We start from the raw sequence: 22,773 nt of genomic DNA, 5'->3' as shown, positions 1-22,773 counted from the left end.
TTGAAAGGATAAGGGATTAGATCCTTTTTTTTTTATTGTTGTCTGTGTCCCTGTTGGGGAGACTTCCCCTAATTTTCTGTCAGGACAGGAAGTGATGGACAATCTCTCCAATATGGACATAGACAAAAACATATGGTAAAGCTATAATATAACCTTGACCTTTAGCTGAAAGGATCAGGCCAGAGACAGTCAAGGCTGGAGAGGAAAGCGCTAGCTCAGCCATTCTCAACCAGGTTCCTCTAGGGAAAAAAGTTAAGAAAGGCTGCACTCGATGATGTTGAAAATCCTCCAGCCAGGAAGTGAGGTGGGCTTTATCTGACTTGCCGCAGCTTCTAATGCACTTTGAGAGAAGCTCACAGTGTGCGGTAAAATCAGAGTAAACCAATTCAATACAGGAGAGAAGCCGGTACAACTGTGCAAGACTGAAAGGAAGGCCGGAGGTCAGATTTAAAATGGTTGTAAACCTTGGACATGAAATATGAACAAAGCATATCCCTCTATACAGGGCTGCCATTCGAAATTATGGGACCTTGTACAGCCTATCTTTTTATAACTTTAAAAAATTTCATTTATTTATTAAATTATTTAATTTTTTTTTTAAATGCTGTTTGGGGGGGTTTGGATGAAATAGACCCCCTAACTTCGAGACAGAGAAAGGAATTTAGGAAAGAGATTCTTCAATTCTTTTCTCTGTAGCCTCAGTTGCACTGAAGATGAATAATCTGAAGCAGAGGAAAGGGGCCGGAAAATTACATATTTACCGGCCCCTTCCCCCACAACAGCCGGGAGGAGAGGGATGCTGGTGGGGCTGCAGGGGGATGAGGGGGAGGCCAGCACAGTGACAGGGGGGAATCAGGTGTTGGCAGCCCAAGGAGAGGGACTGGTGCGGTGGGATGGGAGGACAATTACAGAACAGTGCACTGTGTCACAAGCTGAAAGCCAGCGGGAGGGAGAGAAACCAGCTTTCAGCTGCTAGAGGGAGAGAAACAGACACAGTGCAATGTTCTGTAATTGTCCTCCTGTCCTGCCGCATCGATCCCCCTGATGTCTGGGCCCCCTACAGGAGGCCCGGTGGTACCCCCCCTATCGACAGCCCTGCCTCTATAGTGTGTACTTGTCTCAATCCAGAGCACTAAGTGTCATTTCTGTCTGCTGCCTCCTTGCAGCATGACTCACTTCTGACAAGTTTTCCTGACACCAAGAGAAAAAAGGTGACAGGGGAGGGCACAGCCTTTGACTGACAGCCTCAGCTCTGTTACTGTGTGAAGGGGGGAGGTGTCTCTTCCCACCAATCAGCTCTCAGAGCTCTACCTCTGATGTAACTTCAGCTCTCTGGCCCCTGCTTTTCAGAGCTGAGAGATCCTGTGTAGATTATGCACTTTGAATGGATGTAGGGGACAGACGGCTGTAGATAAACAGATCCAACTTATGTAGGAGGATTTGTTCCATCTCTGTGCATCACTTGATGCCAGTCACTTCACTGGGAATAGGTAGGGGTTTACAACCACTTTAGGTTCTCATTAATTTCACTTCTAAAATCAACCAAAGATGTAATTTGATCAGCGAAGGGAACTTTACAAATGCAGATAAATATATATTTAAAAAAAAAAACCACACACACACACACACAAAGGAATTATCTGAAGGATGATGTTGAGAATCTGACACAAGTGCAAAAGATTAGAACCCCATACGAAATTTTTTAGCTGGTGGCTGCTGCAAACGGGTTTGCGCTGCTGAGCGCTGTGAGGAAGCCTGTGGCTGGAGGCTCTGTGAGAGGAACTGGGAACTCTGAGAGAAGGTTGTCCCCTGAGAGAGCTGTGAGCGGGTTTGCATCCCAATGCGCATTAAGAGAGTTTGAGTCTGTGGCTGGACAGGGGTCTGCGAGCCCTGAGATGGGGTGATCCCCTGAGAGAGCTGTAAGCTGGTTTGCATCCTAGTGGGTGTTGAGAGAGTTTGAGTCCACGACCGCTGTGGAGGGGTCTGTGGCTGCAAGCTTTGCGAGAGGATCTGGGAACTCTGAGAGAAGGTTGTCCCCAGAGGGAGCTTTGAGCGGGTTTGCATCCCAGTGCACATTGGGAGAGTTTGAGTTTGTGAGGACCGCGGGGGGGTCTGTGAGCTCTGGGACAGGGCTGTCTCCTGAAATATCTGTGTAGGAACGCTGGTTGGCGGGTCTCTGCTCTCCCCAAAGAAAGTCATGAAGTCTTGCAGCGTCCTCCTCCTCTCTTTAGGGATCCCCTTAGAGCGCAGGGACTGTGAGGAGATGATAGGACAAGATTCTGATAACTTTGAGTCGCTTACATTTAAGTTGGCTTGTGCCTGTCTAACACGGAAGAGGTCTGGCCTTGTTGAAGGCCCCGACTGGAAACTACAGTTAGAAATTTGTTCAATAGAGACCGCATTACCTTGCTTTTCACTGACAGCAGAATAGATCGACGTGTCCACGTCTGACACCGGGGCACTATCGTAAGACCACGGGGAACTGGCTTCCGTCTCAAAAGTACCGGAACGGAAACTAAAAGAGGACAAAAGACTTCCTGTTAAGGAGCTTTGGCTTTGAGCCCTCTGCAGCTTTTGTCTTCGTCTCTTCTCTCGAAGAGCCTGCATCTTGCTGACCTTATTCAGACCTTTGTGATCGTCCCACAACAGTTTAAGGCGTCCCTCCCAAGCTGCAGTAAGCCTCTGGCTTAATGGGTCTTTCCATTTCTCGGCATGCACAAGCTCCACTGTCTCAGACCTGGTTGTGGAGCCCAATTGTATGAGTTTGCCTGTTCTCATACCTTGACGTAAGCAATCTCGCAATCGATCTACCTCCTGAGGAGTTTCCCGTAACTCTTCTGCACTGAACAACTTGTTAATCTGGCATCCCGGACGCTGGAGCTCCTCTACGCTTCCTTTGCAGATTTTGAGTACACGATGGATCCACTTGCTGAAGGAAAGTTTAGACTTAGTGCTGAACGAAGGTGGAGAACTAGACATTAGCTCACAGACAGGACTCGTGGCATCAATTCCATTGGTGGAGACAGTTTCAGGAGAACATTCTACAGCTCCCGGAATTAATCCACTTTCTGGATCTTGGCCAGAAGTGTCCAATTCAATGGTGACAGCTTCTGAAATCTGCTCTGTTGGGGTGCCACTAGGCACTGTCCTCTCGACTGTACAACTCGGATTCCTCCCGGAAAAATGGTTGGAGCTCGGAGCCGGAGAATTTTTATATACCAACCGCTGAGTAAAGACATCACCAGCCTCTGTCAGATGGAAAAGCATCAGGAATTCTGGATTAAGAACGGTGCATGCTGCAGCCAATCCTGGGAACAGACAAACAATTCAGGGAAGTGAGACATTTTAAAAAGGAAACAATGGTTTTTGGTCAACTGTATTTGAATATTTCAAAGTTGCTGAATAAACTGTATGTACACCAGAAATCTATTGCCAGTATGTTCCTCATTATGTCACACAGTAGAGTTTTTTGTTATGCTGCCACCATTGTACGGCGGTGGGTTTTACACACACACACGCAATGGGGTGGATTTACTAAAGGCAAAAAGACTGCATTCTGCAAATGCAGCTGCTCCAGAGCTTAGTAAATGAGATGAAGCTTCACTTTGCAAATACCCAATCACATGCTATCAAAAAACAACAAATTTTTGCTTGCACATGATTGGATGATGGAAGCCTGCAGAGGTCAACCTCATTTACGAAGCTCTGGAGCAACTGCACTTGCAGAGCGCACTGTCTATTTGCCTTTAGTAAATCCACCCCAGTGTGTTCAAATCAAACAAGCTGGCGGTTGGCCGTCAGATGGACGTGATCACTTCAACAACCCCCCCCCCCATATCAGTAAACATCCCACCCCCCAAAAATTTTAAAGAATTATATAAACACACACATAGTATGCAATATATTGCCAAAAGTATTGGGACACCCCTCCAAATCATTGGATTCAGGTGTTCCAATCACCATCATGGCCACAGGTGTATAAAATCGCACACCTAGGCATGCAGACGGCTTCTATGAACATTTGTGAAAGAATGGGTCGCTCTCAGGAGCTCAGCGCATTCAAGTGTGGTGCCGTTATAGGTTGCCACCTGGGCAATAAGTCCATCCCTGAAATTTCCTTGCTACTAAATATTTCACAGTCAACTGTTAATGGTATTATAACAAAGTGGAAGCAACTGGGAAAAACAGCAACTCAGCCACAAAGTGGTAGTCCACGTGAAATGACAGAGCGGGGGTCAGCTCATGCTGAAGCTCACAGTGCACAGAAGTCGCCAAATGTCTGCAGTCAATAGCTACAGATCTCCAAACTTCATGTGGCCTTCAGATTAGCACAACAACATAGAGAGCTTCATGGATTGGGTTTCCATGGCTGAGCAGCTCCATCCAAGCCTTACATAACCAAGTGCAATGTAAAGCATTGGATGCCGTGGTGTAAAGCACGTCACCACTGGACTCTAGAGCAGTGGAGACGTGTTCTCTGGAGTGACGAACCGCGCTTCTCTGTCTGGCAATCCGATGGACGTGACTGGGTTAGGCGGTTCCCAAAAGAATGGTACTTGCCTGACTGCATTGTGCCAAGTGTAGAGTTTGGTGGAGCACTAGATTTCCTCTTTAACGCTAAACAGGTAACCTGTAAAAATATTTAAGGCGTCGCCTATGGAGATTTTTTAAGTACTGTAGGTTGTCGCCATCCCATGAGCATAAGCGTGCGCAATTTTAAAGTGTGACATGCTAGGTATCTTTTTACTCAGCATAATATCATCTTTCATATTTTACAAACAAATTGGGGTATATATTGTGTTTTTTTATGGAATTCGTTAAAGTGTATTTTTTCCTAAAAAAATTGCGTTTGAAAAACCGCTGAGCAAATACTCTGTGACATAAAAAAATGGCAAAGATTGCCATTTTATTCCCTAGGGTCCCAGCTAATATATGTTTGGGGGTTAAAAGTCATTTTCTAGCAAAAAATACTGTGAGTGCAATAATTCTAGGCCCATTATTCACGGTTACCGCTAAACTGATGACCTGTAAGGACCCTTAACCCTTTCGCTGTCAGATCTATTTTTGCATTTTTTTTGTACACGTTTAAAAAAAAATCATTTTATCCCTGAAGTTTACATAACCCCCCCCAAACATTAAATATTTTCTGAAAGCAGATACCCTTAGAGAATAAAATAGTGGTAGTTCCAATTTAAGTGCAAAATTTCAGTAAAAAATACACTAAAGTTCATTTTAGGGTACAGGAATGCAATAAAACTACCCAACTTTTTGGTTAACCACTTGCCAGCCGCTCCATAGCAGGAATGACGACTACAGATTGGCCGGCTAGTTCTGGGAGGATGCACAGTGACATCCTCCCAAACTCCGCTTCCCGCGATCGCACCCCCTGGGGCATGCACCTGGAAATGTTCATGATCGCCAGGTCCTCAGGACCCAGCACATGACGGATCAGGGTAAAGGGCCAATGACAGCGGCCCTATACTACGTGATCGCTCTGTCCTATGACGGAGCGATCACTTGCCAACAAACCGGCATCATGTCTGGTTCAGCTCTCTCCTCACACTGATCGATACAGAGTGTGAGGAGAGGAGAAAGCCAGTGTAGCAGCGCGAGTGGGCTGGATCTGAAGTGCCCACAGTGCTGATCTGTGCCTCATTAGTGCTCTTCCGTGCCCATCCATGCCCTATCCGTACTGATCTGTTCCACATCCATGCCACATCAGTGCTCACCCGTGCCACATCAGTGCCCATCCGTGCCACATCAGTGCCCATCCGTGCCTCACAAAAGTGTAATGGGTAGTCAGGAAAATAGATGTATAATTTATGTCCCTAAAACACCTGAAGGTGCTCCCTGTATGTTGGGCCTCTGTATGCGGCCAGGCTGTGTAAAATTCTCACACATGTGGTATCGCCAAATTCAGGAGGAGTAGCAAAATTTATTTTGGGGAGTAATTTCTGCTATTAGAAATATGTGTTAGAAATATCTTATAAATTGACAACTTTGTGTCAAAAAAAAAAAAAAATAGTTTTTCATTTTCTTTTCACATTTTCCAATGCGGGTGCAATTTTGACATGTTGGGTATCAATTTACTCGACCTAACATTATCTTTCACAATATAAAAATTGGGCTAACTTTACTGTTGTCTTATTTTTTAATTCAAAAAAGTTTTTTTTTTCAAAAAGAATTGCACTTGTAAGTGCGCTGCACAAATACGGTGTGACAAAGTATTGCATTGACCGCCATTTTATTCTCTAGGGCCTCTCCAAAAATTATATACACACACACACTATATATATAAATAAAATTATAATAATATAATATATAATTATAGTTTTATATATATAATGTTTGGGGGTTCTGAGTAATTTTCTAGCAAAAAATATACGGATTTTAACCTGGAAGATTTTACCCCCCCCCCCCCCTTCCTGACCAGAGCACTTTTTACAATTTGGCACTGCGTCCCTTTAACTGACAATTGGGCGGTAGTTCAACGCTGTACCCAAACTAAATTTGCGTCCTTTTTTCCCCCACAAATAGAACTTTCTTTTGGTGGTATTTGATCACCTCTGTGGTTTTTATTTTTTGCGCTATAAACAAAAACAATTTTGAAAAAAAAAACAATATTTTTTACTTTTTGCTATAATAAATATCCCCCAGATTAAAAAAAAACAAAACAAAAACAAATTTCTTCATCAGTTTAGGCCGATATGTATTCTTCTACATATTTTTGGTAAAAAAAAGTCGCAATAAGTGTATATTGATTGGTTTGCACAAAAGTTATAGCGTCTACAAAATAGGGGAAAGATTTATGGCAAGTTTATGCCATTTTTATTATTTTTTTTTACTAGTAATGGCGGTGATCTGCGATTTTTATTGTGACTGCGACATACAGATCAGAGACTTTTGACAGATTTTTGGGACCATTGGCATTCATACAGCGATCAGTGCTATAAAGATGCACTGATTACTGTGTAAATGTCACTGGCAGGGAAGGGGTTAACACTAGGGAGCGATCAAGGGGTTAATTGTGTGTTCCCTCAGTGTGAGTTCTAACTGTATGGGGATAGGATTGACTAGGAGGAGAGACAAAGTTTTTCGTACTTAGTAGGAACAAACAATTTGGCTCCTCTCCTCTGACAGCACAGGGATTTGTGTGTTTACACACACAAATCCCCGTGCGGACGCTCGTGCACACGATCGCACGTGGCCGGCGGCGATCGTGCCCGCCAGCCACGCGCATCAGATCCTCCGCCGTGCAGTGGGCACGCGCGCGCCTTCTGGTGGGCGAAAAAGGGTATAACGTACCCATATGGGATTTCGCCCAGGAGAGCCATTGTGCCGCAGTATATCTGTGTGACATGGTCGGGAATCGGTTAACTTGTAAGCAACAAGTGTCAGAAAAAGGCCTTAGGCATGAAGGGGTTAAGGAGACATCCAGGGTCTAAAAGACCACCGATGTCTCCCCTGTGCTCCACTGAATGTAATGCAGTGCAGATTACATTACATTCTTTCTTGGCCAAGCTGTCTGGGGAAACGGACAGGGGGACCCGGAAGTGGCATGAACAAGGAAGGGAGGAGAGCGGACGTGTGCCCACTCTGCTCCCTCCCCTCCACCCGGTAGCAGTTGGTCTCGGGCCCGTTGAGCCCCGGATAGATTGCGGGGGAGCAGTTACTGGGGATGTGTGGTAGCAATCAGGTGGCAGTGCAGCCGCCCGAATGCTTCCATCTGACAGGCAGGAGTCTGCTTGGCAGCTATACACATGCTCTCTGTGACAGCAGCCACTGGTAATGTGTGTAAACCCCCCCCCCCCCCCCCGCTGTCAGGTCCGTATGACGTACGGACATGGCAGCAAACGGGTTAAAGCATCGCCTATGGAAAATATAGGGTACTGAAGTTTGTCGCTGTTTCAATAGTGCATGCAGTTTTAAAGCTGAATTCAAGGAATTCAGACACTTTGTAAAAAGTGAAGGCACACTATGAGTTAAGTCCAAGGGGGTGCATGTCATCTCCTGAACCTATTGCTATTATTTACATCTGTCAGGTTTATGGCTCTGCCAGAGCATACAATGACACTCAGGGCTATGAGAGAGGAGACACACACACACACACACACACAAACAGCTATGCCCGCCCACCCCCTCTGCTGCCCATTCAGAGAAGCCTTTGTATGATGTGAGTTTACATCATACAAAGGCTTCTGTGACTGAGCAGGATCAGGAGAGGGGTGGGCATAGCAGCTGCATCCACTCTAATCTTAAAGATGCTTAGACTGGAAGTATCAGCGTCAAGTTCCGGGAAATACTCTTCTGAGAGTGCACTAAAACTGTCAGATGTGAATAATAGAGATAAAGCCCAGGAGATGTCATGCAGCTCCATGGACAGAACTCATAGTGTACCTTCACTTTTTACTAAGGAGCTGAAATTCCTGGAATTCAGAATTAAGGATTTGACATGTTGGGTATCTATTTACTCGGCACAACCTCAGCTTTTACATATACACATTGTGTAATATATCCCAACCACGACACTACCTGCCTGGAGTTTGCATGTTCTCCCTGTGCCTGTGTGGGTTTCCTCCGGGTACTCCGGTCTCCTCCCACACTCCAAAGACATGCTGGTAGGTTAATTGGATCCTGTCTAAATTGTCCCTAGTATGTATGAATGTGAGTTGGGGACCTTAGATTGTAAGCTCCTTGAGAGTAGGGACTGATGTGAATGTACAATGTATATGTAAAGTACTGCGTACATTGTATACAAATACCTGAAATAAAAAAAAAAAAAAAAAAAAAAAAACTGTAATACATAAAAAATTGGAACTGCTACCATTTTATTCTCTGGGGAGTCTGCTTTCAAGAAAATCTATAACGTTTCGGGGGTTTTACATAATCTTCAGGTCTAAAATTATTTTTAAACGTGTGAAGAAACAAAAAAAAAAACAAAAAACAAAAAAAAAAAAAAAAAAAAAACCACAGCTGCAGCAGCAAAAGGGTTAAATTGTTAATATTTTTCCTTCCCTGGTTCCTCCTTCACCCCCCCCAATCAATATGCTAATGAAACTGCTGAAGTTTAGGTATGACTTGTACTGCATGGTTACATTGGTCCAGCTTGAACCAAGGTAACTATGCATATCTGATTGAACCCTGGGGAAGCTGCCAATCACTGTAGCAGTCACCACTACTACAGTTATAGCAGCAGTCTTCCGAGCTCCGGTGTGGTTGCCCTTCTCCATAGTAACCACAAGGGGTCACTCACTTACCACAGCCACCATTCACGAAAAGCCTTGTGTTTTTTTTTTTTTTCGATTGAATACAAGATGTTTTCTGATTGGGCAAGGTGGAGATCACAATCTGGCCGCTCACCTCTCCTGGGTCCAAAATAAGGTATCTCATGGAAAACGAAAGGTTTTATTTAAAGCTGAACTCCGGGAATTCAGCTACTGCAGACATACCATGAGATAGGCCCCAACGACGTGCCTGCCACCCCATTGACTTATCTCTATTATTCACATCTGACAGGTTTATTGAACCAGGAATATAACTTCTGGAGCTTCTTGCTGTGGTTGAGCCGAGTCGCTGAAACTTGTTATGGCCGCCCCTCCCATCCTTCTGCACATTCACAAAAGCCTCTGAATTATGTGGACTCATTCGCAAAAATTACAAAGGCTTCTGTGAACGGGATAGCAGAGGGTAGAGGGCAGAGGGCAGACACAGCTGCCCTGTGTGCTTGGGAGTGCAATAAACTTGTCTCATATAAGTTCTAGGAGATAGGTCCCGGAGGTGACATGCACCTAATTGGACTTAACCCCTTCCCGCCCAATGACACCATATGACGTCGGGGACTTTGATATCGGGATGATGGGTGCGAGCCGCAGAATGAATCAGCCGGCGGCAGCCGTTTACCATAGAGAATACCGTGGGCCAGATGGTACCCTATCATCTCTATGACCGTTGGTGGCCAGGTGCAACTTTATTACGTCACGTCCGGTCTCGGCAGATGTAAACACTGCCATTTCTTCGGCTGGGAAGCCAAGATCGTTTTTTTTTTTTTTTTTTTTAATCTGAGGCTTTCCAGCCTAGAGGAGATATCTGGGGTCTTATGGACCTCTCTGTAAAGAGGACCTGTCATGACCTATTCCTATTACAAGGGGTGTTTACATTCGTTGTAATAGGAATAAAAGTGATAAAAAAAAAAAAAAAATGTAATGGGAAAGTGTCAAAATAAAAAAAAAATAAAAGTAAAATAAAACCATAAAAAAAAAAAAAAAAAAGAAAAAAATGTAAAAGCCCCCCCGCCCTTGCGTGCTCGCACACAGAAGCGGACACATACGTACGTCGTGCCCGCATATGTAAACACTGTTCAACCCACACATGTGAGGTATCACCGCGAACGTTAGAGCGAGAGCAATAATTCTAGCCCTAGACCTCCTCTTTAACCACTTCCCACCCAGGGTATGTCCCAGGACATCCTTGATTTTGAGCGGGTATATCTGAATGATGGGTGCAACTACAGGCATCATTCACATATCGGCTTTTTCAGCCGGCGATTCCCTACACCATAAGAACGATCATAGCGGCTGTTCTGCCGCTTGATCATTCTTACGGGCGGCGAGAGAGGACACCCCCCCCCTCCCTCCGGTGCTTCTACCGACTCACCACTTCCATCGGTGAGTCAGATAGCGGATCCGCCGGCCCCGGATGGTGACCTTAGAGATTTCCGGCAGACCAGATGGTCTTAGGAGATTCTATGATCGTACGGAGGCCGGACGCGGTGTTATTAAGTCACGCCCGGCCTCTGCATTTAAACTAATGGCGCCGCCTCGGCTGGGAAGTCAGGATCGTTTTTTTTTTTTTCGATTTCAGGCTTCCCAGCCTAGAGGTGAGATGTGGGGTCTTATTGACCCCAGATCTCAATGTAAAGAGGACCGACCGTGCCATATTCCTATTACAAGGGATGTTTACATTCCTTGTAATAGGAATAAGAGATATATATATATATATATATATATATATATATATATATATATATATATATATATATATATATATATATATATATATATATATATATATATTTATTATTTTTTTTTTTTTCAAAAGTGTCAAACTAAAAAAAGAAAAGTAAAATTAACAATAAAAAAAAAAAAAATTTAAGTGCCCCTGTCCCCGTGAGCTCACATGCAGAAGCGAAGGCATACGTAAGTCCCGCCCACATATGAAAACGGTATTCAAACCACACATGTGAGGTATTGCCGCAAACATTACAGCGAGAGCAATAATTCTAGCCCTAGATCTCCTCTGTAACTCAAAACATGCAACCAGTAAAAAATTTTTAAAGCATAGCCTATGGAGATTTTTAAGTACCGAAGTTTGGCGCCATTCCACGAGCGTGTGCAATTTTGAGGCGTGACACGTTAGGCATCTATTTACTTGGCGTAACTTCATCTTTCACATTATGCAAAAAAATTGGGCTAACTTTAATGTGTTTTTTTTTTTGAAAGCATGAAACTGTTATTTTTCCCAAAAAAACGTGTTTGAAAAATTGCTGCGCAAATACCGTGCGAGATAAAAAGTTGCAACGACCGCCATTGTATTCTCTAGGGTCTTTGCTAAAAAAAACATATATATGTTTGGGGGTTCTGTGTAATTTTCTAGCAAAAAAAAAAAAATGATGAATTTTACATGTAGGAGAGAAATGCCAGAATTGGCCTGGTGGGAAGTGGTGTTTAACCACTCTTTTTCCAATTTGGCACTGCGTCGCTTTAACTGCTAATTGCGCGGTCATGCAATGCTGTACCCAAACGAAATTTGCGTCCTTTTCTTCCCACAAACAGAGCTTTCTTTTGATGGTATTTGATCACCTCTGCAGTTTTTATTTTTTGCGCTATAAACGGAAAAAGACCGAAAATTTTGAAAAAAAATGATATTTTCTACTTTTTGTTATAAAAAAAATCCAATAAACTAAATTTTAGTCATACATTTAGGCCAAAATGTATTCGGCCACATGTCTTTGGTAAAAAAAAATGTCAATAAGCGTATATTTATTGGTTTGCGCAAAAGTTATAGCGTCTACAAAATAGGGTACATTTTCTGGAATTTACACAGCTTTTAGTTTATGACTGCCTATGTCATTTCTTGAGGTGCTAAAATGGCAGGGCAGTACAAAACCCCCACAAATGACCCCATTTTGGAAAGTAGACACCCCAAGGAAATTGCTGAGAGGCATGTTGAACCCATTGAATATTTATTTTTTTTGTCCCAAGTGATTGAATAATGACAAAAAAAAAAAAAAAAAAAAAAAATATTTACAAAAAGTTGTCACTAAATGATATATTGCTCACACAGGCCATGGGCCTATGTGGAATTGCACCCCAAAATACATTCAGCTGCTTCTCCTGAGTATAGGGATACTACATGTGTGAGACTTTTTGGGAGCCCCGAAAACCAAGCACCGCCTTCAGGATTTCTAAGGGTGTAAATTTTTGATTTCACTCTTCACTGCCTATCACAGTTTCGGAGGCCATGGAATGCCCAGGTGGCACAAAACCCCCCCAAATGACCCCATTTTGGAAAGTAGACACCCCAAGCTATTTGCTGAGAGGCATATTGAGTCCATGGAATATTTTATATTTTGACACAAGTTGCGGGAAAGTGACACTTTTTTTTTTTTTTTGCACAAAGTTGTCACTAAATGATATATTGCTCACACAGGCCATGGGCCTATGTGGAATTGCACCCCAAAATACATTCAGCTGCTTCTCCTGAGTATGGGGATACCACATGTGTGGGACTTTTTAGGAGCCTAGCCGCGTACGGGGCCCCGAAAACCAAGCACCGCCTTCAGGATTTCTAAGGGTGTAAATTTTTGATTTCACTCTTCACTGCCTATCACAGTTTCGGAGGCCATGGAATGCCCAGGTGGCACAAAACCCCCCCAAATGACCCCATTTTGGAAAGTAGACACCCCAAGCTATTTGCTGAGAGGCATGGTGAGTATTTTGCAGCTCTCATTTGTTTTTGAAAATGAAGAAAGACAAGAAAAAACATTTTTTTTTTTCTTTTTTCAATTTTCAAAACTTTGTGACAAAAAGTGAGGTCTGCAAAATACTCACTATAACTCTCAGCAAATAGCTTGGGGTGTCTACTTTCCAAAATGGGGTCATTTGGGGGGGTTTTGTGCCACCTGGGCTTTCCATGGCCTCCGAAACTGTGATAGGCAGTGAAGAGTGAAATCAAAAATTCACGCCCTTAGAAAGCCTGATGGCGGTGCTTGGTTTTCGGGGTCCCGTACGCGGCTAGGCTCCCAAAAAGTCTCACACATGTGGTATCCCCGTACTCAGGAGAAGCAACAGAATGTATTTTGGGGTGTAATTCCACATATGCCCATGACCTGTGTGAGCAATATATCATTTAGTGACAACTTTGTGCAAAAAAAAAAAAAAAATTTGTCTCTTTCCCGCAACTTGTGTCGCAATATAAAATATTCCATGGACTCGACATGCCTCTCAGCAAATAGCTTGGGGTGTCTACTTTCCAAAATGGGGTAATTTGGGGGGGTTTTGAACTGTCCTGGCATTTTATGCACAACATTTAGAAGCTTATGTCACACATCACTCACTCTTCTAACCACTTGAAGACAAAGCCCTTTCTGACACTTATTGTTTACATGAAAAAGTTTTTTTTTTTTTGCAAAAAAATTACTTTGAACCCCCAAACATTATATATTTTTTTAAAGCAAATGCCCTACAGATTAAAATGGTGGGTGTTTCATTTTTTTTTTCACACAGTATTTGCGCAGCGATTTTTCAAACGCATTTTTTGGGGAAAAAACACAACTTTTTTAAATTTTAATGCACTAAAACACACTATATTGCCCAAATGTTTGATGAAATAAAAAAGATGATCTTAGGCCGAGTACATGGATACCAAACATGACATGCTTTAAAATTGCGCACAAACGTGCAGTGGCAACAAAATAAATACATTTTTAAAAGCCTTAAAAAGCCTTTACAGGTTACCACTTTAGATCTACAGAGGAGGTCTACTGCAAAAATTACTGCCCTTGATCTGACCTTCGCGGTGATACCTCACATGCATGGTGCAATTGCTGTTTACGTTTGACGACAGACCGCTGCTTGCGTTCGCCTTAGCGCGAGAGCAGGGGGCGACAGGGGTGCTTTTTTTTTTTTTTTTTCTTTATTATTTTTTTGCTTTTTTATCTTATTTTTAAACTGTTCCTTTCATTTTTTTTTTTTTTTTTTTAATCATTTTTATTGTTATCTCAGGGAATGTAAATATCCCCTATGATAGCAATAGGTAGTGACAGGTACTCTTTTTTGAAAAAATTGGGGTCTATTAGACCCTAGATTTCTCCTCTGCCCTCAAAGCATCTGACCACACCAAGATCGGTGTGATAAAATGCTTCCCCAATTTCCCAATGGCGCTGTTTACATCCGGCGAAATCTAAGTCATAAAATGCTCGTAGCTTCCGGTTTCTTAGGCCATAGAGATGTTTGGATCCACTCTGGTCTCTGATCAGCTCTATGGTCAGCTGGCTGAATCACCGGCTGCATTCTCAGGTTCCCTGTTGAGACAGGAGAGCCAGAGAAAAACACGGAAGACGGTGGGGGGGGGGGGGCGCATTTCCTCCCACGGCTTGTAAAAGCAGTCTAGAGGCTAATTAGCCACTAGGATTGCTTTTACATGAAAGCCGACCGCTGGCTGAAAAGAATGATACCAAGATGATACCTAAACCTGCAGGCATCATTCTGGTATAACCATTCAAAGTCGTGAATGGCGTACCTGAAGACAAAAAAATGGTTAACAATAAAGCACAGTAAACGGTAAAGTATAAAAAATTGCATACCTGAAAAGCAAACATGATAAAACATAATAACAATAAAACATTGCAGAATAGAATACAGTAAAAAAGAGCAGAACAATAGAGAGAGAATAGAGAGAGAGAGAGAACAATAAAAACGACAACTATTTTTTTTTATTTTATATATATATATTTTTTTTTTTTTTACACTTTTTTTGTAACTAACTTTTATAACTGTAACTGGTTCCAGGTTCGGGTCTCTCAAAATGCGATGGCATCTTGGGAGACCCTGTGAAAGTGTGCCTAGTCTGTGCAATGCTGTACCCTACGCTAATACTCAACTAGTGCATGGTAGCGTTCAAAACATTCACCAATGCAAAGACCAGGATTGTCAGGACAGGAGGGACAATAATAGCGGGTGTCACGCCTATATCCGCGCTTGCTGCAGACATGACATCTTTTTTGGGGGGGTTCGTTGGGTAGGGGTACTCGGGAGGACATAAAGAAAATGCCTCTCATGCAGCCGACTGCATTTGGTTGGGGATGTGAATGGGGGAAGTACGGGCGCTGCAGAAGTGGTGGGTTCCCAATTAGGATTGGCGAATGCAGCAGGAAGGGCACTATGGGCACGATGGGCCTGTGTTTGTCTTCTTGGTGGCAGCGGGACACTACTTGTGCTTGCCACCTCACCAGCTTGAACTGCACTTATGGGACTTGCCACGTCACCAAGTGTTACTGCAGTGCTGGTTTGACTACGACCGGGGTGTACTAGGCCGCTGGCGCTTGCCAGTTCAATAAAAAGCTACCAAAAAAACTGTTAGCGATCGCAGGGATCAAGGCCTGACTCTGTGAACGCTGCAGTTATGCGTTTAGTGTTTTGTAAGTGACAGTGATCGATCGATACTGCACTTGGGTGGGCTGGGCCAGGCGGAGGGGCAAAACGCAGGTGCTAGCAGGTATCTGGGCTGATCCCACTAACACTGCGTTTTTGGGAACCCTAAACTGCTGGGGACGCTAGTATAGATCTGATCGGATCAGATATTGATCCGATCAGATACTATACCACTAAGGGAGGCGTATGCCGCGTGCGTGGGTGTTAGCGGTACTGGCGCTAATCTGACGCTGCCTGGGGCGACGCATATCACCGCTGGGCGATCAGGGGGCTAAACCTTTATTCGGTAATAAACGGCGGGTGCCCTGACACTATAAAAAATAAATAAACTAACCAGCGTCACCCGTAACAGTTATACGGTGATCAGTGGTGAAAGGGTTAACTAGGGGGCAATCAAGGGGTTAAAACATTTATTCGGTAGTATATGGGGGTCCCTGTCGCTATAAAACGCTGACGGCGAACCTAAATATTTAGGTCCCTAACTAGCGTCACCAGCGACACTAATACAGCGATCAGAAAAATGATCGCTTAGCGACACTGGTGACAGGGGGTGATCAAGGGGTTAAAACTTTATTAGGGGGGGTTAGGGGGGTACCCTAGACCTAAAGGGGGGTAATACTAACTGTCCCAACACTGCAACTGTCACAAACTGACACCAATGCAGTAATCAGAAAAAAAAAAAAACTGCTGGTGTCAGTTTGTGACAGGGGGGGGGGGGGGGGTGATTGGGGGGGGATCGGGGGGGGGGGATCGGGGTGTTTAGTGTGCCTGGCATGTTCTACTATGTGTGTAGTGTTTGTGCACTCACATACCTGTCTTCTCTCCTCGGGCCGGAACGGAAATTACCGAGCCGAGGAGAGATGACATCATTTCCTTTGCTGCTGTTTAGCATACAGCAGCAAAGGAATGATGTGATTGGCCGGCGGCGATCGCGAGGGGGGGGCCACGAACGGATGGCCTCCCCCTCATCTCCGATCGCCGTGGGACAAAAGACGACCGCCTCGGGCACCGGGGGGGGGGGGTCCGATCGGACCCCCCACCCGCGGAAGGCAAATAACGTATATGTACGTGATTTTGCCTGTCCGTGCCACCTTGCCGACGTAAATCGGCGTGAGGCGGTCGTCAAGTGGTTAAAAGGGTCAACTATGGAGATTTTTTAAGTACCGCAGTTCGGCACCATTCCACGAGTGTGTGCAATATTAAAGCGTGACATCAGGATCTATTTAAATCGGGCACGTAGGATAGAATTATCAGAATTGGCCTGGGAAGAAAGTCATTCAAGTGGAAGTTCACCCAAAAAGCGGAAGCTCCACTTGTTTACAACCATCCTCCCCTCCCCCTGACACTTTTTCTGCAAAGTTGCTGAATTCCAGGGTCTCAGCTTTAACCACTTGTCTACCAGCACCCTTTATAAACAGCTGCTGGTAACAAGAGCTTTAAAATACATGAGCCGGGCCTTATAACCGTCAAGCAAAACTGTTGACTTTCTGGTGAAAAGTGTTTTGGGCACCACCCGACTTCCCCTGCAATGTATTCCGGGTTCTGCTGTCCATCCTCTGCGGTCCCGGGACTGGCACGGTGGGTGTCGGTAGCAAGAGCTTATGGTGAATAACAGAGCCCCCTATGTGATTAACAATACAGTGAGGAGAAAAAAGTATTTGACCCCCCTGCTGATTTTGTACATTTGCCCGCTGACAAAGAAACTACCCGTCTATAATTTTAATGGTTGGTTTATTTTAACAGTGAGAGACAATAACAAATATATCCAGAAAAACGCATTTAAAAAAAAAGGTATAAATTGATTTTAATGAGTGAAATAAGTATTTGATCCCCTATCAACCAGCAAGATTTCTAGATCCCAGGTGTCTCCTATACAGGCAACAAGCTGAGATTAGGAGCACTCTCTTAAAGGAAGTGCTCCTAATCTCAGCTTGTTACCTGTATAAAAGACACCTGTCCACAGAAGCAATCAGATTCCAATCTCTCCACCATGGCCAAGACCAAAGAGCTGTCCAAGGATGTCAGGGACAAGATTGTAGACCTACACAAGGCTGGAATGGGCTACAAGACCATCGCCAAGCAGCTTGGTGAGAGGGTGACAACAGTTGGTGCGATCATTCCCAAATGGAAGAAACACAAAAATAACTGTCAACCTCCCTCAGTCTGGGGCTCCATTCAAGATCTTATCTTGTGGAGTTTCAATGATCATGAGAACGGTGAGGAATCAGCCCAGAACTACAACGGAGAATCTTGTCAACGATCTCAAGACAGCTGGGACCAAGAAAACAATTGGTAACACACTACACCGTGAAGGACTGAAATCCTGCAGTGCCCACAAGGTCCCCCTGCTCAAGAAAGCACATGTACAGGAACGCATGAAGTTTGCTAATGAACATCTGAATGATTCAGAGGAGAACTGGGTGAAAGTGTTGTGGTCAGATGAGACCAAAATCAAGCTCTTGGGTATAAACTCAACTCGCCGTGTTTGGAGGAGGGAGGATGCTGCCTATGACCCAAAGAACACCATTCCCACCGTCATACATGGAGGTGGAAACATTATGGTTTGGGGGTGTTTTTCTGCTAAGGGGACAGGACAACTTCACCGCATCAAAAGGACCATGGACGGGGGCCATGTACCATCAAATCTTGGGTGAGAACCTCCTTCCCTCAGCCAGGGCATTGAAAATGGGTCATGGATGGGTATTCCAGCATGACAATGACCCAAAACACACGGCCAAGGCAACAAAGGAGTGGCTCAAAAAGAAGCACATCATTAAGGTACTGGAGTAGCCTAGCCAGTCTCCAGACCTTAATCCCGTAGAAAATTTGTGGAGGGAGCTGAAGGTTTGAGTTACGCAACGGCAGCCTGGAAACCTTAATGACTTGGAGAGGATCTGCAAAGAGAAGGGGGACGAAATTCCTCCTGAGATGTGTGCAAAGCTGGTGGCCAACTACAAGAAACGTCTGACCTCTGTGATTGCCAACAAGGGTTTCTCCACCAAGCACTAAGTCATGTTTTGCGAAGGGGTCAAATACTTATTCCGCTCATTAAAATGCAAATCAATTTATAACTTTTTTTTAAAATGCGTTTTTCTGGATGTTTTTGTTGTTATTCTGTCTCTCGCTGTTAAAATAAACCGACCAATAAAATGATAGACTGATCATTTCTTTGTCAGCGGGGAAGCGTACAAAATCACAAGGGGATCAAATACTTTTTTCCCTCACTGTATGTCGGGTACCGAAGTTTGAAGGGCCTTGAATATAAAACCCACTGGGCGCCATACCATCTCATACCATCTGCCTTTCATGTACAACAAAGGAAAGCAACCCTCAATGCAGATTCCCAATAAGTCCCAATGAGGGATTGAGGATTCGGTGCTCAGGCTCTGAGTGTCTCCTACTCACTCATGCGATAATGGTAGCGAAGATAGACAGCCGGCAACCCGAAACATCCAAATACATTAGTCTTTATTTGAGTACTTACAGGAAAAAACCTTACGCGTTTCATCCGTGCAGTATGCTATGACTAAAGCCCCACGGATGAAACGCGTAAGCTGTTTTATCCTGTAACCGCCCTGTACCACATAAATACTGATGTATTTGAATGTTTTGGGTTGCCGGCTGCCTATCTTTGCTACCATCTATCTTACACCAAGTTTATGATCGGCCTCAGGATTTCACTCTGTGCCTCAAACCAAGGATACTGCTCTGCCAGTCTGTAGACTAAGTGTAAGGACCTATAATTTCTTATCGGGGAGGTCAGTCCTCGTTTAGCACATGGGGACACTTACCTGCCATCGGAGATGCCAGTCTCTGTGCCACAATCTCCCTTTGATGGGGCTGTAATGGATCCAGATGATGGAGGGACTCTGAATTCTGTGGGAGTCTCACCGCGGGTAGGTGCAGTTGGCAAGGGTTCATATCACCTCCTGGAGTAAAGGCAACACACATTTCAATGAGAAAAGGGCATTAGAAGTAGCGCCACCTAGAGGAGCACATATCTCCAGCAGCCTCCCTAACCCCCTGGTCACTGCTGAATCCTGGGCCGCCCTAACCCAACATCTCTGCACATTCCTATTGGCCCAAGTGAAAGACATCAAGCAGTTCCTGAAAGCTGAACTCCACCCACAAATGAATGCCGCCCTCTATTAATCATTAAATGTATTTTTTTAAGTTCATCTGAAGCACCTGAATTAGACTTAGCATCAGCCTCATGTAAACCCCTATAGCTCAGACTATAGAAGGGAGATGAAGCACAAGGAACCAATCAGTTCTGCTGCAGTGAAAGGAGCATGCTGACAGGGGGAGAGAGCCGAGTGACAGAGAGATGAGCTCATCTGTTGTCTGCTTCTCCTTTCACTGTCCAATTGCAGGCTGGGGAAAGGGGACAAGACCTGTAACTGCTGCAGAAAAAAACAAAAAAACAACAACAGGTCTCTCGCCCAGCCAGACAGGGATATGCTGTGTGGCAGAGCTGTTTGAATCTCAGAACTGGATGGGCAGAAATACAAATCCTTTGGCAAGTTAAACAGCTCACTTATATGTACTTAATATGTGTATTTAGCTATTTGCCTGAAGTTTAGCTTCAACACAGGACCTTCCTTCTCTAAATGTAAACCTTTAAACTGCAGCATTTAGCAAGAAATACTCCAATTGGGGGGGGGGGGGGGGGTCAGTATTAGAAAGCCGGCGGTACCTGAGTACTGCAGCAGCACCCTCTCCTGGCTGTGCTGAGTTCCCAGAAGGATCTTGTTGGTCCTCTCAGTTGGACCTCCTGGAATGACGCTGACAAACGCAGGCGGCCTCTCCAGCATGTGCGTCCATTTAGCCAGAGGTACCAGAGGGAATCGGTCATCCATGATGTAAACAGAGAACTAGGAGAGGAAATATTAAGTGTTAGCCTGTTATGGCTCCAGAATAAAATTCTCAAAACTGAACCTGTGCTTGGCTTAAGCAAAACAAAGTAATAAGCCCTAAACCTCCTACCCCCTATTATCCCAACCTCCCACCCCCTGTAGCCCCAACCCCCCTATCCCCTGTAGTCCTAAACTCCAAAAGACATGCTGGTAGGTTTATTGGGTCCTGTCTAAATTGGCCCTAGTATGTGTGTGAGTTACGGACCTTAGATTGTAAGCTCCTCGAGGGCAGGGGCGGATGTGAATGTACAATATACATATATGTAAAGCACTGTGTAAACTGACGGCGCTATAGAAGTACCTGTAATAAATAATAATAACTCCTGCCCCCTGTAGCCCCAACCTCTTAACCCCCCCCCCATAGTCCTAATCCCCTCCCCATAGTACTAACCTCCTAACCTCCCCCCCCCCCGTAGTCCCCCACCTCCTACGGCCCATAGTCCCAACCTCCAACGGCCCATAGTCCCAACCTCCTACGGCCCATAGTCCCAACCTCCTACGGCCCATAGTCCCAACCTCCTACGGCCCATAGTCCCAACCTCCTACGGCCCATAGTCCCAACCTCCTACGGCCCATAGTCCCAACCTCCTACGGCCCATAGTCCCAACCTCCAACGGCCCATAGTCCCAACCTCCAACGGCCCATAGTCCCAACCTCCAACGGCCCATAGTCCCAACCTCCTACGGCCCATAGTCCCAACCTCCTACGGCCCAAAGTCCCAACCTACTATCCCCTGTAGTCCTAACCTTCTACCCCCTGTAGTCCTAACCTTCTACCACCTGTAGTCCTAACCTTCTACCACCTGTAGTCCTAACCTTCTACCCCCTGTAGGCCTAACCTCCTACCCCCTGTAGGCCTAACCTCCTACCCCCCCCCCTCTGTAGTCCTAACCCCCTACCCCCACCCCGTATTCCTAACCTCCTACCACCAACCCCATAGTCCTAACCTCCTACACCCAACTCCATAGTCCTAACCTCCTGCACCCAACTCCATAGTCCTAACCTCCTGCACCCAACTCCATAGTCCTAACCTCCTGCACCCAACTCCATAGTCCTAACCTCCTGCACCCAACTCCATAGTCCTAACCTCCTGCACCCAACTCCATAGTCCTAACCTCCTGCACCCAACTCCGTAGTCCTAACCTCCTGCACCCAACTCCATAGTCCTAACCTCCTGCACCCAACTCCATAGTCCTAACCTCCTGCACCCAACTCCATAGTCCTAACCTCCTACACCCAACTCCATAGTCCTAACCTCCTACACGCAACTCCATAGTCCTAACCTCCTACACGCAACTCCATAGTCCTAACCTCCTACACCCAACCCCATAGTCCTAACTTCCTACCCCCAACCCCATAGTCCTAACCTCCTACCCCCAACCCCATAGTCCTAACCTCCTACCCCCAACCCCATAGTCCTAACCTCCTACCCCCAACCCCATAGTCCTAACCTCCTACCCCCAACCCCATAGTCCTAACCTCCTACCCCCAACCCCATAGTCCTAACCTCCTACCCCCAACCCCATAGTCCTAACCTCCTACCCCCAACCCCATAGTCCTAACCTCCTACCCCCAACCCCATAGTCCTAACCTCCTACCCCCAACCCCATAGTCCTAACCTCCTACCCCCAACCCCATAGTCCTAACCTCCTACCCCCAACCCCATAGTCCTAACCTCCTACCCCCAACCCCATAGTCCTAACCTCCTACCCCCAACCCCATAGTCCTAACCTCCTACCCCAAACCCCATAGTCCTAACCTCCTACCCCCCAACCCCATAGTCCTAACCTCCTACCCCCAACCCCATAGTCCTAACCTCCTACCCCCAACCCCATAGTCCTAACCTCCTACCCCCAACCCCATAGTCCTAACCTCCTACCCCCAACCCCATAGTCCTAACCTCCTACCCCCAACCCCATAGTCCTAACCTCCTACCCCCAACCCCATAGTCCTAACCTCCTACCCCCAACTCCATTGTCCTAACCTCCTACCCCCAACTCCATAGTCCTAACCTCCTACCCCCAACTCCATAGTCCTAACCTCCTACCCCCAACTCCATAGTCCTAACCTCCTACCCCCAACCCCGTAGTCCTAACCTCCTACCCCCAACCCCATAGTCCTAACCTCCTTCCCCCAACCCCGTAGTCC

General features: G+C 45.4%; 1 protein-coding gene across 2 annotated transcripts in view; it reads right to left on the bottom strand.

Annotated features, from left to right (window-relative positions):
- Window positions 1-1,530: 1,530 nt before the first annotated feature.
- The window catches only part of TAF1C (TATA-box binding protein associated factor, RNA polymerase I subunit C), a 63,723-nt gene continuing 42,480 nt past the window's right edge, over window positions 1,531-22,773 (bottom strand). For both annotated transcript variants that reach the window (XM_073612570.1, XM_073612571.1), the window contains exons 13-15: window positions 20,407-20,584; window positions 19,502-19,639; window positions 1,531-3,308 (exon numbers count right to left, since the gene is read on the bottom strand). In XM_073612570.1, coding sequence (XP_073468671.1) covers window positions 1,681-3,308; window positions 19,502-19,639; window positions 20,407-20,584 — 1,944 coding nt within the window. In that variant the 3' untranslated portion in view covers window positions 1,531-1,680. The remainder of the gene's footprint in view (window positions 3,309-19,501; window positions 19,640-20,406; window positions 20,585-22,773) is intronic.

This window comes from Aquarana catesbeiana, linkage group LG02, assembly GCF_042186555.1.
Source record: "Aquarana catesbeiana isolate 2022-GZ linkage group LG02, ASM4218655v1, whole genome shotgun sequence".
Taxonomy (NCBI): Eukaryota; Metazoa; Chordata; class Amphibia; order Anura; family Ranidae; genus Aquarana; species Aquarana catesbeiana.
Note: the sequence above shows the minus strand (reverse complement) of the source record. Positions and strands in the feature narration are given on the sequence as shown.